We start from the raw sequence: 14,782 nt of genomic DNA, 5'->3' as shown, positions 1-14,782 counted from the left end.
ACAGAAATATTGTACAATTGAGTGTACTTTGATTAATAGACATAATAGCCTAATAATAATAATAATAACCCCGTTAAAAAAAAAAAAAAACCCTCATAGGTCTACATTGAAATTACAGATATTGCAAAGTAAAAAAAAAAAATGTTAGCTTTATGAACTTATTTGATTACATTTTTTTATTATTTTTATTTGTATGTTTTTTTCTCAGTGTGTATTTCAGTGCTGGCCAAGTGAAGATATATGTTCTCTGCTGCTTTGAGTTCAGTAAAAGTTGCCAGAGTTACGTCTGTCTCCTTCTGTTATTCAAGTATCTTACACTGATATATGCACCAGAAAGGTTCATCATAGATCTGAGTCATTTTCTTTTCTCTTTCTGATTTCAGTCTGAAAACATGCAGTATTACAGAGAAACAGTGTCTCATCCTGACTTCAGCTCTGAAATCAAACCCATCACACCTGAGAGAGCTGAACCTGAGCAGTAATGAACTAGGAGACTCTGGAGTGAAAAACCTCAGTGATCTACTGATGAACCCACAACTCAAGCTGGAGAAACTAGAGTTAGTAACATTATACTATACATCAGTTACAGTGTGATTATAGTTTACTGTTTTTTTCAAGTTACATAGTTCCCTCTCAGTCACGTTCAATGACGTATCACAAGAGAGCCCTATCACCTTTGAGTGTAAACTAAACGAACCAATTGACATTGGCATGCAAGCTTTGCTTCACGCACCACCCCGCGAGTGGATTTAAATGCGGAAGTGGAGCACTCACACTTTGTCTTTCGCTTCAGAGCCAAGCATTTGTGTTTCTGTTGCTGCAAAAAGAATACCTTACAGTTTGAAGTCGAGTCTTTGGGACCCTTTTTTTTGGAGAGTGTTGGTGAAACGGCACTTTACATCGGCAGCCACGAGTTTAAACACAGCTCTCAACTGCTCTTTTCACAGCAAGCTTTTAATTGTTGCTTGTCAGGTCTGTGATTTGGGCCGGTTTTCTTTGTGTGTGCTGATTGTAGGCGACCAGTGTGAACCTACAATCACACCGCAGCTGATCCACTGTGTGCTTTCCTTTCTAAAAGAGCTTAACGGACGGACACTGCATCTTTTTCAAGATGTCATTCCATCCTTGCGTTACTGGATGCAGTCATTCCCTGGCCCCTGCTTAGGGCTTCCCCGCCGAGATGTTCTCCATGGGCTCCTAACCCCTCCACTACACTGCAGACAGTGGTGCTACCGGAAGATCGTGGTGGCCCCTCTCATGAGCGACCAGCCGTTTCCTTTGGTGTGGCGGCTGATGACCAGATGTCGATCGCGGCAATGGAAGGTGAGCAAGAGCCATCGGGAGATGAAGACTTGGCTGTGTTGCCTCCCTCCAGGACCATAGCATTGTCCGAGTCAGATCCTGAGTTTACAGCTATGCTTTTCCGGGCTGCCAAGAAGGTCAGCTTGTGTGGAATCCTCCGCCACATCCCAAACCTTCTTGGCTGGATGATTGTTTTCTCGGGGCAGCCTGTGCTTGTTCTCAGCTCCCCGCCCCAGTGCCATTCTTCCCAGAGGAGCATGAGGAGGTGACCATATCATGGAAGATGCCCTTCGGCATCCAAAGTCGTTCTGGTCCCTCCTCTGCCTTCACTACCCTGGATGGTGGGGAGGCCAAAGGATACGCCGGGATCCCCCCATCCCGGGCTTGTAAGTTCTCCTCTAATCTAACGGAGAAGGCTTACAGGGCCTGTGGACAGGCCACCTTCGCCCTGCATGCCATGGCCTTCAGGTCTATCAAAGCACTCATGGACATGCCCCAGGCTGGTCTTGAACAATCAGCTCTTGGCATAGCTTTGTACTGCCACCAACCTCGCCCTCCGGGTGGCCAAGATGACAGTGCTTTCTGTTAGTCAAGCAATGGCCACTCTAGGCCACTCTTCCCACATCCTCAACAAAAGAGCTGATTCCCTTGGTTAATGCTTCCCAGCCCATCCCGCTGGATCATCCGCACAATCAGACTTGGCCATATGAGGGACTGTTCTCCCTCATATACACCTCCCGCTGCCTGCGCAGGACATACATCATAAGAGACGGTCACATGCAGCACACAGTCTGTTCCACCTGCTGCCTTCAGGTAGAAGGTATAGGTCCCTTGAGGCCAGAACCTCCAGAATGGCCAACAGTTTTTATCCCCAGGCAGTCAGACTGCTGAACAAACACTGTTCCCCGCTCCCCCTCTCACCCACTTAATTTGTAGGTATTATGCACCATCTTCCAATAACTGCAATAATTGAAAAACTGGACTTTGCATTGCTGCAGCACACTCAACCATACACATCTTTTTGGTTTCTATAGTTTATCTAATTTATATATTACATTTTTTTTTTTTTTTTTTGTCTGTTACATGTTGTATTGTTCTGTTAACATGCACCATCCTTCAATGACTGCAGTAACTGAAGATCTGGACTTTGCATTGCTGCAGTACACTTAACTATACACTTTTTTTCTGGTTACTAGAGTTTATCTATCTTATGTATTACATTCCTTGTTTGTCACATGTTGTCTGAGTTATATATCTTTAACCTGTTAACCGTCACTGTTGCGCAGACGCATCGAAGCTTCTTTGTTTAAATTAGCTCAAATTTACTGTTAAATGTAATGTAATTACCTTGACGGTGACACTTTATTTTAAGGGTCCAGAATAATGCATTAGTTAAGCATTAATTAATGATTAACTTGTTCACAATGAAGCATTAGTTAAGAATGAACACACTAGTAATTAATGATTAACTTTACATTGTAAGGGTCAGAATTATGCATTAGTTAAGCATATATAAACTAGTAATTAATGATTTACTTATTCACAATTGTGCATTAGTTAAGAATGGACACAATAGTAATTAATGATTAACTGAATGTACAGTAAATGCCTTTTAGTCATTATCTACAAATTAATAAACCATATATTATTTTTGTGTAGTGATGTAATTATATTTCTGTGCCATTCTATTAAGTTAACTGAACAATAAACTAGTAACTATGCTTAATTACTGATGGTTTTGCAGTTATAAATTGCTAAAATAGCGTAATAAAGACAATTTGACCCCCAAAGTGAAATGTATATCCTCATTAATTATGGCACTTATTGAGTGATATTCAAGTTTATTGAGCAGAATAAGCCAACAATTAAGGCAAAATTACTATTAGTACAGTACTAATAAAGGCAATTTGACCCCCTATTCTAAAGTGAAAGCTAAATCCTCATTAATTATGGCACTTATTGAGTGATATTCAACTTTATTGAGGAGAATAAGCCAATAATTAAGGCAAAACTACCATTAATACAGTACTAATAAAGGCAATTTGACCCCCTATTCTAAAGTGAAAGCTAAATCTGCATTAATTATGGCACTTATTGAGTGATATTCAACTTTATTGAGGAGAATAAGCCAATAATTAAGGCTAAACTACCATTAATACAGTACTAATAAAGGCAATTTGACCCCCTATTCTAAAGTGAAAGCTAAATCCTCATTAATTATGGCACGTATTGAGTGATATTCAAGTTTATTGAGCAGAATAAGCCAACAATTAAGGCAAAACTACCATTAATACAGTACTAATAAAGGCAATTTGACCCCCTATTCTAAAGTGTATACTAAATACATGGCCCTTATTAAAACAATTATTAATACATAACTTTTACAGACACAAAACATACGTTTTTTTGTATGTTTGGATAAAGGGTGATAGATACAACATGGACGTATTGGCAACATTTAAACGTAAGAATATTACGCTTTTAGCTACCGCCGAAATACTTAAAAGATTTACTAATCTTTTACATCATAAAGATATCTGTATAATTTCCCTTTTACCGTTTTATAGATAAATGTTTTATCCCTAAACTCAAACACAACCATTTTATAGAGAATATAAAATGAACGTAATGGATTTTAATATTTAGAAAAATGACAATTTTAGTAACACTATAGCATTAAAAGAATGCTTTGAGCCACTAAATCCACTCAAACCTCTAAACCTACCCATAACCATTTCTTAAAAATATGTAGAATAGTAGAAAAACATAACAGACAGAAAAGTGTAACTTAATCACAATTTCTTTATAAAGAAAATGTCAAAAGCGATACCAATAGTTGTCCGAATGACGATGTGTTGCAGTCGCAGTCCTCTCTGGTGATATACAATCGTTTTATATCAGGTACAGAGCAGAATTGAAGTTATTAATCCACGAATGGTATTCCGCTTCACTTCACGGCATGTCGCAATCTGTGACGAAGCAGGCGAGAGCCAATGAGTGTTGACATCACTGCCGTAAAACATGTCGTGTCAAGCTTTTTGAGGCGGCAATTTTTGAATTCATAACGATCGCTGGATTTGTTTACACAGTCGCTGTTGAGGACGGAGATGAAGATCGGCAGATGAAGAATTCAATTTGGATCTGTTCCTCGCAGTCGTATGGATTATAAAGATGTGGATTAAAGCGGATTAAATTGACGTCTTTTGTGAATTTGTTGCATTTTGGTGTATTGTCTAGTCCTGTGTCTGAGAAAACGCCTTTTGTTTCCCATGGCGAACAAAATAAATATTACATGATGGTTAGATGATTACAGAAATGTTATTTATTTTAAGGTTTTAAAGTGTCGTTTTGTTTAACATAATTCTTTTAAACGAGTTTGCAGTGAAAGTCACGAATAGCAAACTGTTTTAATAATTTTTAGTGCTGTCAATATTGTACGTTTCAGTGTATGAAAACGTAATTGTGTTGTAGAACCACACTTTGCGTAAAAATACATTCTCGTGCGATCACGCTGGAGAATAATTGAAAACAAATAGTGTAAATAAGAACCTATAAATGGATCAAATTATCTTTACTGTATTAGTGGCAGTTTAGCCTTAATTATTGGCTTATTCTGGTCAATAAAGTTGAATATCACTCAATAAGTGCCATAATTAATGAGGATTTAGCTTTCACTTTAGAATAGGGGGTCAAATTGCCTTTATTAGTACTGTATTAATGGTAGTTTTGCCTTAATTGTTGGCTTATTCGGCTCAATAAACTTGAATATTGTAGTGTCTTCTTTGTTTTGTAAAAGAAGGATTACACAGACACAAAAAGAGTTGGTCTCAAACTCTCAGTTTACTTGCAACACATGACTCAAGACGTACCGTTCTTTTTTTTTCTCTACGTGCTTACGTCATAATCAGATAATGACTAGAAAACATGGAACAAGAGTTGTAGGCGAACACTACATCCCTCCCTTTTCCGAAAATGGAGATGTAATTACATGCCAAAATTAAAACTATAAACCATATTCTGTATAGAGACGAAATGAAAAACCAAAAATGAGATTACGGTCCTTGTTACCTCAGGCTATCATTTTTGACATGTCTAAATCTGAAAACAAGAACATTTAACAAAACAAATTAATACTAGTGGACCATAAGTGGTAGCATGTTGAAAAAGGACATTTTACATTTCATCAATCAGATATCTTGGTGCCCTGCGACTTGGTCTCAGATAGTATCGAGGGGTGTGTGAAAAGTCAGACTGTTTTAAGTTGGCAGTAGGGTGCCATGTGCTTTGTGGGATATTGTTCTGAGACACGTCTGAATTTTGAGCTTGTCCTCTGACGTCATTTTCGTCATCAGAGGTTTCGTTCCGCTCGACCGTGAGCTGAGATGGGAGTCTTTTGAAAAATGAGGAATTTCTCGTAATGCATCTTCTTGAATTACTTGCCGTCACCATTGACCCTTTGACCTTGATTACTTTGTAGGGTTTTGTCTCATATGGAGTCGTCAACTTTCCTGTTGATGGTTGTCGGCATAATACAACATCACCTGCCTTGATGCTGGTTTCTTTCGCTCTGTTCCTAAGATCTGCGTATCTTTTCATTCGCTGCTTTGCAATGTGATCAGTGTTGCTGAGGTCAGTTTTTGGCTTGTCCTGTGGATATGAAGGTAATGTGGTGTTGATCTTTCTTCCGAACAGTAGTTCTGCTGGCGGTTTTTGGGTGGTTCCATGTGGTGTTGCTCTGTAATTTCTCAGGAAACTGTACAGGCACTGCTTCCATGGTTTACCCTCTGCATTTGTGGTCATGACTGTCTTTTTGAGCGTTCTCATGAACCGTTCTACTTCTCCGTTCGCTTTAGGCCAGTACGGGGTTATCTTCCTGTGTTTAAAACCAAGATACAAACTGAAATCTGCGAAACAGTGACTATTGAATGGTGGACCATTATCAGTTTTGACTATGCTAGGTATGCCAAAAGTTGAGAATATCTTGTCTAGTTTGGGAATCACAGCAGTAGCTGCTGTAGACTTGACTATCTCCACTTCTGGATATCTGGAATAGTCATCAACTACTACTAGCAAGTAATCACCAGAAAGAAACGGACCAGTAAAATCCACAGAGACTTCTGACCATGGCTCCATTGGCAGATCAGACATCTTAAGGGGTTCTGTGTGATGCTGGAGCGTGGCCGCTTGACATGGAATGCATCCTTGCACAGCTTTTTCCACATCTGCATCAATACCAGGGAACCATACCTTTTCTCTTACCAACTGTTTAGTCTTCACGATGCCCATGTGTCCTACGTGTGCAAGTTGGATGGCCTTTTGATGCAAAGAGGTAGGTAAAACAAGTCTATTCCCTCTGAGGACAATGTCTTGTGATTCATTAACTGTGAGCTCATGTCTCATCTTATGAAATGCCTTCAGCTTTGTGTGGTCTGTGTCTGACATGGTCTGCTTCAAATGTGTCCAGACTTTTCCTCTCAACTCTTTTATCACTGTTTGTAGGACGGGGTCTTTCTTTGTTTCGTGTCGTATTTCATCTAAAGTCATCGCTTTTGGGACTGTGTTGTCAATTACGAAGTTTATGTGGCTTTCTGCATTGTCCGAACAGTTGCGTGTGTGTTGCCCATCCACAGGATGCCTCGACATGTAATCAGCAGGATTGTCTTTCCCAGGTTTGTATTGGACTGTGAACGTGTATTGTTGCAATCTCAGTCTCCAGCGCTCAAGCCTGGCTGGTGAGGATGCTCGAGGGTTATTGAAAATGAGCTCCAGTGGTTTGTGGTCTGTAATAACTGTGAAGTGTGAACCATATAGATATAGGTGGAAGTGTTCACACGCCCAGATTATTGCTAGAGCTTCCCTTTCTGTTTGTGAATAGCGTTGTTCTACCGATGTGAGCGCTCTACTGGCATACGCAATTACTCTGTCACCGGGATTGTCTGTACTTGGCTGACTTAGTATCGCACCAAGACCAACCGGACTTGCATCAACAAACAGGGTGGATCTCTTCTTTGGATTGAAATATGCCATTGTAGCATTCTGAATTAGTTGAGATTCTAGCTTGTCTAATGCTGCTTGTTGTTCCAGCCCCCAATTCCAAGTATGGTCTTTCCGGAGGAGTTCACGCAGCGGCTGTGTGGTTGTTGCATAATCTTGAATGAAACGTGAACAGTATGTTGTCATTCCGAGCAGACTGCGTAATTCAGACACATTCTGTGGGGCTGGGAGGTTCTTGATGGCTATTATCTTCTTCGGATCTGCCGAAATACCTTTGTCTGAAAACACATATCCAAAGATGTCTAGTTTTGTTTTGCTGTACTCACACTTGTCTTTGTTGAGGGTGAGGTTTTTCTCTCTAAGTCTCTTGAATACAGCTTGCAGACAGGCATTATGCTCTTCTCGTGATTTCCCATAGACTATGATGTCGTCACTCATATTCTTGACGTTTGGGATGTCGTGAAGGACCTGCTGGATTGTGTTTTGGAACACCTCGGCAGCTGAGCTAATCCCGAAATTCAAACGAGTGTACCTCCAGAGCCCTGCATGAGTCGTGAATGTTATGTACCTGGAATCTGGATGTAGTTCAAGCTGATGATATCCAGCATTCAGATCCAGTTTCGTGAAGAGTACAGGTCCGTTTAAATCATGTATCAGATCATCTACTGTCGGGGTGATATGACGTTCTCTCTGAATGGCACAATTGGGCATTCGCATATCCACGCATATGCGCACACTGTCAGGATTCTTGGGTTTTGGTGCCACAACTATAGGTGATACCCAGGGTGTCGGTCCACTGACTTTTTCAATGATCCCTTGTTGTTCAAGTTTTTCGAGTTCTTGTTCTACTTTCTTTCTGATATGGAATGGAATCCGTCGGTGTGGTTGTACTGCAGGCTTTACAGACTCGTCTATGTGTAACTTCACTTGAAAGTCTTTTAGCTTCCCAATGCCTTGAAAGAGGTCTTGATACTCTTCAAGTAACTGATTCACAGTGGGAACTTCAGCTGGTTGGACAGACGCTGTGTTGACTATTTGTAGAATTCCAAGTTCTGTTGCGGTGTTGTAGCTAAGCAGAGAACCAGAGTGACCATCAATTACATAGAAAGTGGTTGCTGTGTCTGTGCTGTTGAAACTGATTCTGGCTTGAAATTTTCCTTTTAGTGGAAGTGGAGTGGAAGAGCCATATGCAAAGATTTTTGCATCAGATGGTTTTAACGCAACGTTGCGTTTTACTTTGATATGCCGTGTTATCAACAATATTTACGCTTGCACCAGAATCAATGATGATCTTCACTGGCACTCCTGCGATCTCCACTTGTGACTGAGGTTGTTGCGAATGTTGGACTGTGTGTATGACATATACATAGTCTTCATCCGAACTCATTGATGTTTCAAGGTGTGTTTTGCATGCTGTATCATTTGTATGCACAGTATTCACTTTTTGTTTCACCTTTTGGAATTTGGGCTTTGCTGGATTTGGGTTACTTATTGCATAGTGTGTTGATCTGCAGCATTTTTGAAAATGATTCAGCTTTCCGCAGCTTTTACAGGTTTTTCCTTTTGCAGGACAGTTTTTCTGACCTCCATCGTGTGGAAAATGTCCTCCACAATTGTTGCATGTCATGCTTTCAAAAGTGGTCTTTGGTTTAAAATTTCTCTGTTTGTCTCTGTTCAAAGTTTTCTTATTTATTGCATGTGTTACGAATGATTTGGATGATTTTGCATGCATCTCTTCTATGCCAGCTGCTTGTTTGTCTGCCGTTTCTTGAGCTCTACCTGCGTCTAGTAATTGTTGAAGTGTCATTGTGCCGTCTCGCAGTGCCATCTTGCGGAGACGCGATGAACTGCAGCTTAGAATTATTTGTGACTTGATTTCTTTGTCTACATTTGCAAACTCGCATTTTGTTGCCATCTGTCTCAATCTAGTATGATACGCGTCCAAAGTTTCGTCTTCGCGTTGTCTTACTTGTCTGAATAAATATGTTTCATATTCAGGATTGGCTTTTGGACAGAAATACGCATCTAGCTTTCTCACTGCTGTGGCGTAGTCTTCTCCGGTTTCTGGCAGCGTATCAAAAATGTCGAACACCTCGGGTCCCGCGTAATGTAGTAAAAGTGCTCTTTTCTGCTTGTCCTCCTCGACGTTGAATGCTTGTAGATAGTTATCGAATCGACTTTGCCATTTTTTCCATCGCGAGCCGATTGAGCTGGGTTCAGAGTGAAAATCGAACATAGGAAAATGTGGGAGAGTCGTCATCTCGCAATCCGCGCGACACAAGCAGCGTTTTCTGTTTTCGTTTCTGCGTGGCTAACTCACATGTACAGTCTTTTGAATCCGTTCATCACTCGTCGCCAAGTTGTAGTGTCTTCTTTGTTTTGTAAAAGAAGGATTACACAGACATAAAAAGAGTTGGTCTCGAACTCTCAGTTTACTTGCAACACATGACTCAAGACGTACCGTTCTTTTTTTTTCTCTACGTGCTTACGTCATAATCAGATAATGACTAGAAAACATGGAACAAGAGTTGTAGGCGAACACTACAAATATCACTCAATTAGTGCCATGATTAATGTGGATATACATTTCACTTTAGGGGTCAAATTGTCTTTATTACACTATTTTAGCAATTTATAACTGCAAAACCATCAGTAATTAAGCATAGTTACTAGTTTATTGTTCAGTTAATTTAATAGAATGGCACAGAAATATAATTACATCACTACACAAAAATAATATATGGTTTATTAAGCTGTAGTTAATGACTAAAAGGCATTTACTGTACATTCAGTTAATCATTAATTACTAGGTTATTTTTGGTTAGTTATAGCATGTGTATCTTTCAAATATTTAATACATTTTAAATAATGGCTAATATGCCCTACTATATGTTAAAGTAATCATTAATTACTATTGTGTCCATTCTTAACTAATGCATAATTGTGAACAAGTAAATCATTAATTACTAGTTTATTTATGCTTAACTAATGCATAATTCTGACCCTTACAATGTAAAGTTAATCATTAATTACTAGTGTGTTCATTCTTAACTAATGCTTAATTGTGAACAAGTTAATCATTAATTAATGCTTAACTAATGCATTATTCTGGACCCTTAAAATAAAGTGTTACCGATTATATTTATAATGCAATGCCAATCGAGCTTTTCTCATTGTGCAGAATAGCCTAAAATGATATATTTTCTGTCTGATTTTTGATCCGAAGCCACATCACATCACAGAAGGTTATTTAAAACACTCGACTTGTGCGCTTGTAGCAAAAACGTGGTTTTAATCTTATACATTTTTATGTTTTGTTGGTGTGCTAAGCTAACATGCTAACAAGCCCAGAGATGCACCTGTTCTGAGCTAATGCAAATAAATAATTTTGAATTGTACAGCTCACTGATTTTTTTTTTCTTTTTTTCAAGAAGGGCATTAGATACAGTTTCAAAGAAGGTGAAGTGAAACGTTTTGTGAAAGAAATGAGGGATTAAATCATCTTGAATAGAACATCAATTTAATTATAATATAGACAAAAGAAAAGAATAATTAGAGCCATAAGCAGGCCGGAGAGGTGTGAATGTGTTCAGGGGAGACTGAAACTGAATGGGGCAGTTAGCACCACAAAACAATATAGACAATACATTTGAATAGATGACAATAAACATCAGTTAACATTTTAGAGTCTTTTCTAAATAAAATCACATGACATGGTCTTGAAAAACATTTAATAAAACTCACCCTGTGTCTCAATCAGCTCCCTAGTTCAGTAGTCAGGGCACTGACCAGGGAGTCGGCCATTTTAAGGGATGTCTCATTCGCAGAATCCTTCCAGGGCACTGAAACGTTCGCTCCCTGAAAAGTCCCACAATGCACCGTGAAAACCAGGGAGCATCGATGCTCACTATGCTCCCTTAACAGAAGTTCTGAAGCGCGAAACTTGAATCACGTGAGCCAACTCACTACACATAACGATACGCGATAGATGTTTTTTAAAAATACAAACCGTTATTTTATTATATTTCAGCATAAACATACATCGCTAGACAGGTAATGAACATAATCTAGTTAACACTTATAATTTATTCACGGCTGAAATGTTGCACGTATAAGTAACAAGCAAATAATTAATCTTAATGTAGTTTAAATAACATTACAAGTAATGTCAGAAAATATCAGCTCTGTTATTGTTCATAAATACCAGTAGTGATGTTGTACAATGAGGACGTTGTCATGTCGCCGGAAATAGTCATAAGTGTCCCAATGTGTAGTGAACCAGCATCTTTTACTGTCCTTACCAGTGCCCGAATTCGTGTACACGATATACTGATTCACGAGCTCGGGAGCTAGGGAACTGATTGAGACACACCCTCAGAGTTTTGAACTTATCTTCAGATTTGAAATATAACATGGTCAGACATGTGGCTTCAGACATGTCTAGATTGCTAAAAAGCCAACTTCACTTTTATTTCCATCAAGATATTTCATATAAATACATTTCTAAGACATATCCAAGATGGCGCCGTGCATGGCAGCCACAGTGCTTAGCTCTTCAGTGTTTGTACTGTTTTTGTTAGTTTTTCCTGTTTTTTGTTTTTCAAACACCATCAGTTTTACCAGGGATGAACTGCTGAACATTCGGCAGTACACGCCACAAAATCTTTTACCAGATTTCGATTATTCAGACGTTTTTCTGAATGTTGTAGTCGGCGGAGCAGCAGCACTGTTTAGACGCTTCAGGACGCGCAGACAGGGGAAGCGCACCGGCGCCCTCGTGAAGCTCAGACAGTGCAGATTAAGAACGCCGCTGCCTAGCATCCATCTGGCGAATCTCCGCTCTCTGCCCAACAAAACGGATGCACTCCTTCTGCTCTCCCGGACAAATAAGGATTTCTCGAACTCGGCTGCTCTGTGCTTCACGGAAACCTGGCTGAACGACACCATTCCGGACAGCGTGTTAAGTCTGCCGGGCTTTCAGCTGTTTAGATCAGATCGCGACGCAGAATCAACGGGGAAATCACGCGGCGGCGGGACGTGCTTCTACATTGACGAAAGGTGGTGTTCAGATGTAACAGTGTTAAAGAAGATGTGCTGTCCAGATCTTGAAACACTCTTCATTAACTGCAAGCCGTTCTATTCGCCGCGGGAGTTTTGCTCGTTCATTCTGGTGAGCGTCTACATTCCTCCGCAAGCGCACGTGAGCTCGGCTTTACAGATGCTCGCTGATATGATCACAGAGAGCGAGCAACAGCACCCGGACTCTGTTCTAATCATTCTCAGGGACTTTAATAAAGTTATTGTCTCACGTGAACTGCCTAAATACAGACAGCATGTTACTTGTCCCACCAGAGACAGTAATACACTGGATCACTGTTACACAGCAATAAAGGATGCATATCACTCTGTCCCACGGGCAGCTTTGGGGCTCTCTGATCACTGTCTAGTTCATCTCATACCGACCTACAGGCAGAAACTGAAATCAGCTAAACCTGTAGCAAAGACTGTAAAGAGATGGACCACCGAAACAGAGGTGGACTGATTGGAGTGTTTTTGAAGCTGCTGCCACCGATCTGGACGAGCTCACAGAGACTGTAACTTCATATATCAGTTTCTGTGAGGATTTGTGCATTCCTACAAAGACTCATTTAACCTACAACAATGACAAACCCTGTTTCACTGCAAAACTCAGCCAGCTCCGTCAGGCCAAAGAAGATGCTCGCAGAAATGGGGACAGAGTCTTGTACATACAGGCCAAATACACACTGGAAAAGGAGATTAGAGTGGCAAAGAGGAATTATTCTGATAAGCTTTGGAATCAGTTCTCTTCTAATGACACAGCTTCAGTGTGGAAAGGTCTGAAAGACATCACCAACTACAAAACACCATCCCCTGCTCTGTGGTGAATCAACGACTGGCAGACGACCTAAACGAGTTCTATTGCAGGTTTGAAAAATCACCATTCACACCTCCAACAACCCCCCTCTCCCCCACTCCTCCACTTCAGTTTAGTGAAGATGACATGCGCCAGGTCTTCAGAAAGAACAAGAGAAGAAAGGCACCAGGCCCAGACAGCGTTTCACCAGCCTGTCTGAAAACCTGCGCTGACCAGCTGGCCCCCATCTTCACACAGATCTTCAACAGGTCACTGGAGCTGTGCGAAGTCCCCTCCTGCTTCAAACGCTCCACCATCATCCCCGTCCCAAAGAAACACAAAATTACTGGTCTTAATGACTACAGACCTGTGGCTCTAACGTCTGTGGCCATGAAGTCATTTGAAAGACTGGTTCTGGCTTATCTGAAGGACATCACTGGACCCTTACTGGACCCACTGCAGTTTGCTTACAGAGCAAACAGGTCTGTGGATGATGCAGTCAATATGGGACTGCATTATGTTCTCCAGCATCTGGACAGACCAGGGACTTATGTGAGGATCCTGTTTGTGGACTTCAGCTCTGCTTTTAACACCATTGTCCCATCACTCCTCCAGCCCAAACTAACTCAGCTCTCCGTGCCCACCTCTGTCTGTCAGTGGATCAGCAGCTTCCTGACAGACAGGCAGCAGCTAGTGAGGCTGGGAAAATTCTCATCCAGCACCCGCACCATCAGCACCGGCGCCCCTCAGGGCTGTGTCCTCTCCCCACTGCTCTTCTCCCTGTACACCAAAGACTGCACCTCTAAAGACCCCTCTGTCAAGCTTCTGAAGTTTGCGGATGACACCACACTGATCGGCTTCATCCAGGACGGTGACGAGTCTGCTTACAGACTGGAGGTTGAACAGCTGGCTGTCTGGTGCAGTCTTAACAACCTGGAGCTCAACACGCTCAAGACAGTGGAGATGATCGTGGACTTCAGGAGAAACCCCCCTGCTCTCCCCCCACTCACCATTATGAACAGCACTGTGACTGCAGTGGAGTCATTCAGGTTCCTCGGCACCACAATCTCCCAGGACCTGAAGTGGGACAACCACATCGAGTCCATTGTGAAAAAGGCCCAGTAGAGGTTGTACTTCCTTTGCCAGCTGAGGAAGTTCAACCTACCACAGGAGCTGCTGAAACAGTTCTACTCTGCCATCATTGAATCCATCCTCTGCACTTCAATTACCATCTGGTTCAGCTCAGCTACCAAATCTGACCTCAGAAGACTACAGAGGGTAGTCCGGTCTGCTGAGCGAATCATTGGTACAACCCTCCCCACTCTCCAAGAACTGTACTTATCCAGAGTGAGAAAAAGGGCAAAGAAGATCACTCTGGACCCCTCACATCCAACACACTCCCTCTTTGAACTGTTGCCATCTGGTCGACGCTACAGAGCCCTGAACACCAGAACGACCAGACACAGGAACAGTTTCTTCCCTCAGGCAATCCATCTCATGAACACTTGACAAACACAGAACACACAACACTATTACACATTATTTACTTAAAACACTTATTTATATTTCACATTTTCACACATAACTGTACATACAAATTGTCTATATTAT

The 14,782-nt window shown here is 41.1% G+C and overlaps 1 protein-coding gene across 1 annotated transcript in view; it reads left to right on the top strand.

The window, feature by feature from the left end:
- Positions 1-14,782, top strand: part of LOC137019234 (NACHT, LRR and PYD domains-containing protein 12-like) — a 92,962-nt gene that overhangs the window by 51,704 nt on the left and 26,476 nt on the right. Inside the window, exon 14 of the mRNA XM_067384484.1 lies at positions 384-557. Within this exon, the coding sequence (XP_067240585.1) occupies positions 384-557 (174 nt within the window). The remainder of the gene's footprint in view (positions 1-383; positions 558-14,782) is intronic.

This window comes from Chanodichthys erythropterus, chromosome 1, assembly GCF_024489055.1.
Source record: "Chanodichthys erythropterus isolate Z2021 chromosome 1, ASM2448905v1, whole genome shotgun sequence".
In the NCBI taxonomy this organism is placed as follows: Eukaryota; Metazoa; Chordata; class Actinopteri; order Cypriniformes; family Xenocyprididae; genus Chanodichthys; species Chanodichthys erythropterus.
This window is presented reverse-complemented; position numbering and strand designations above follow the sequence as displayed.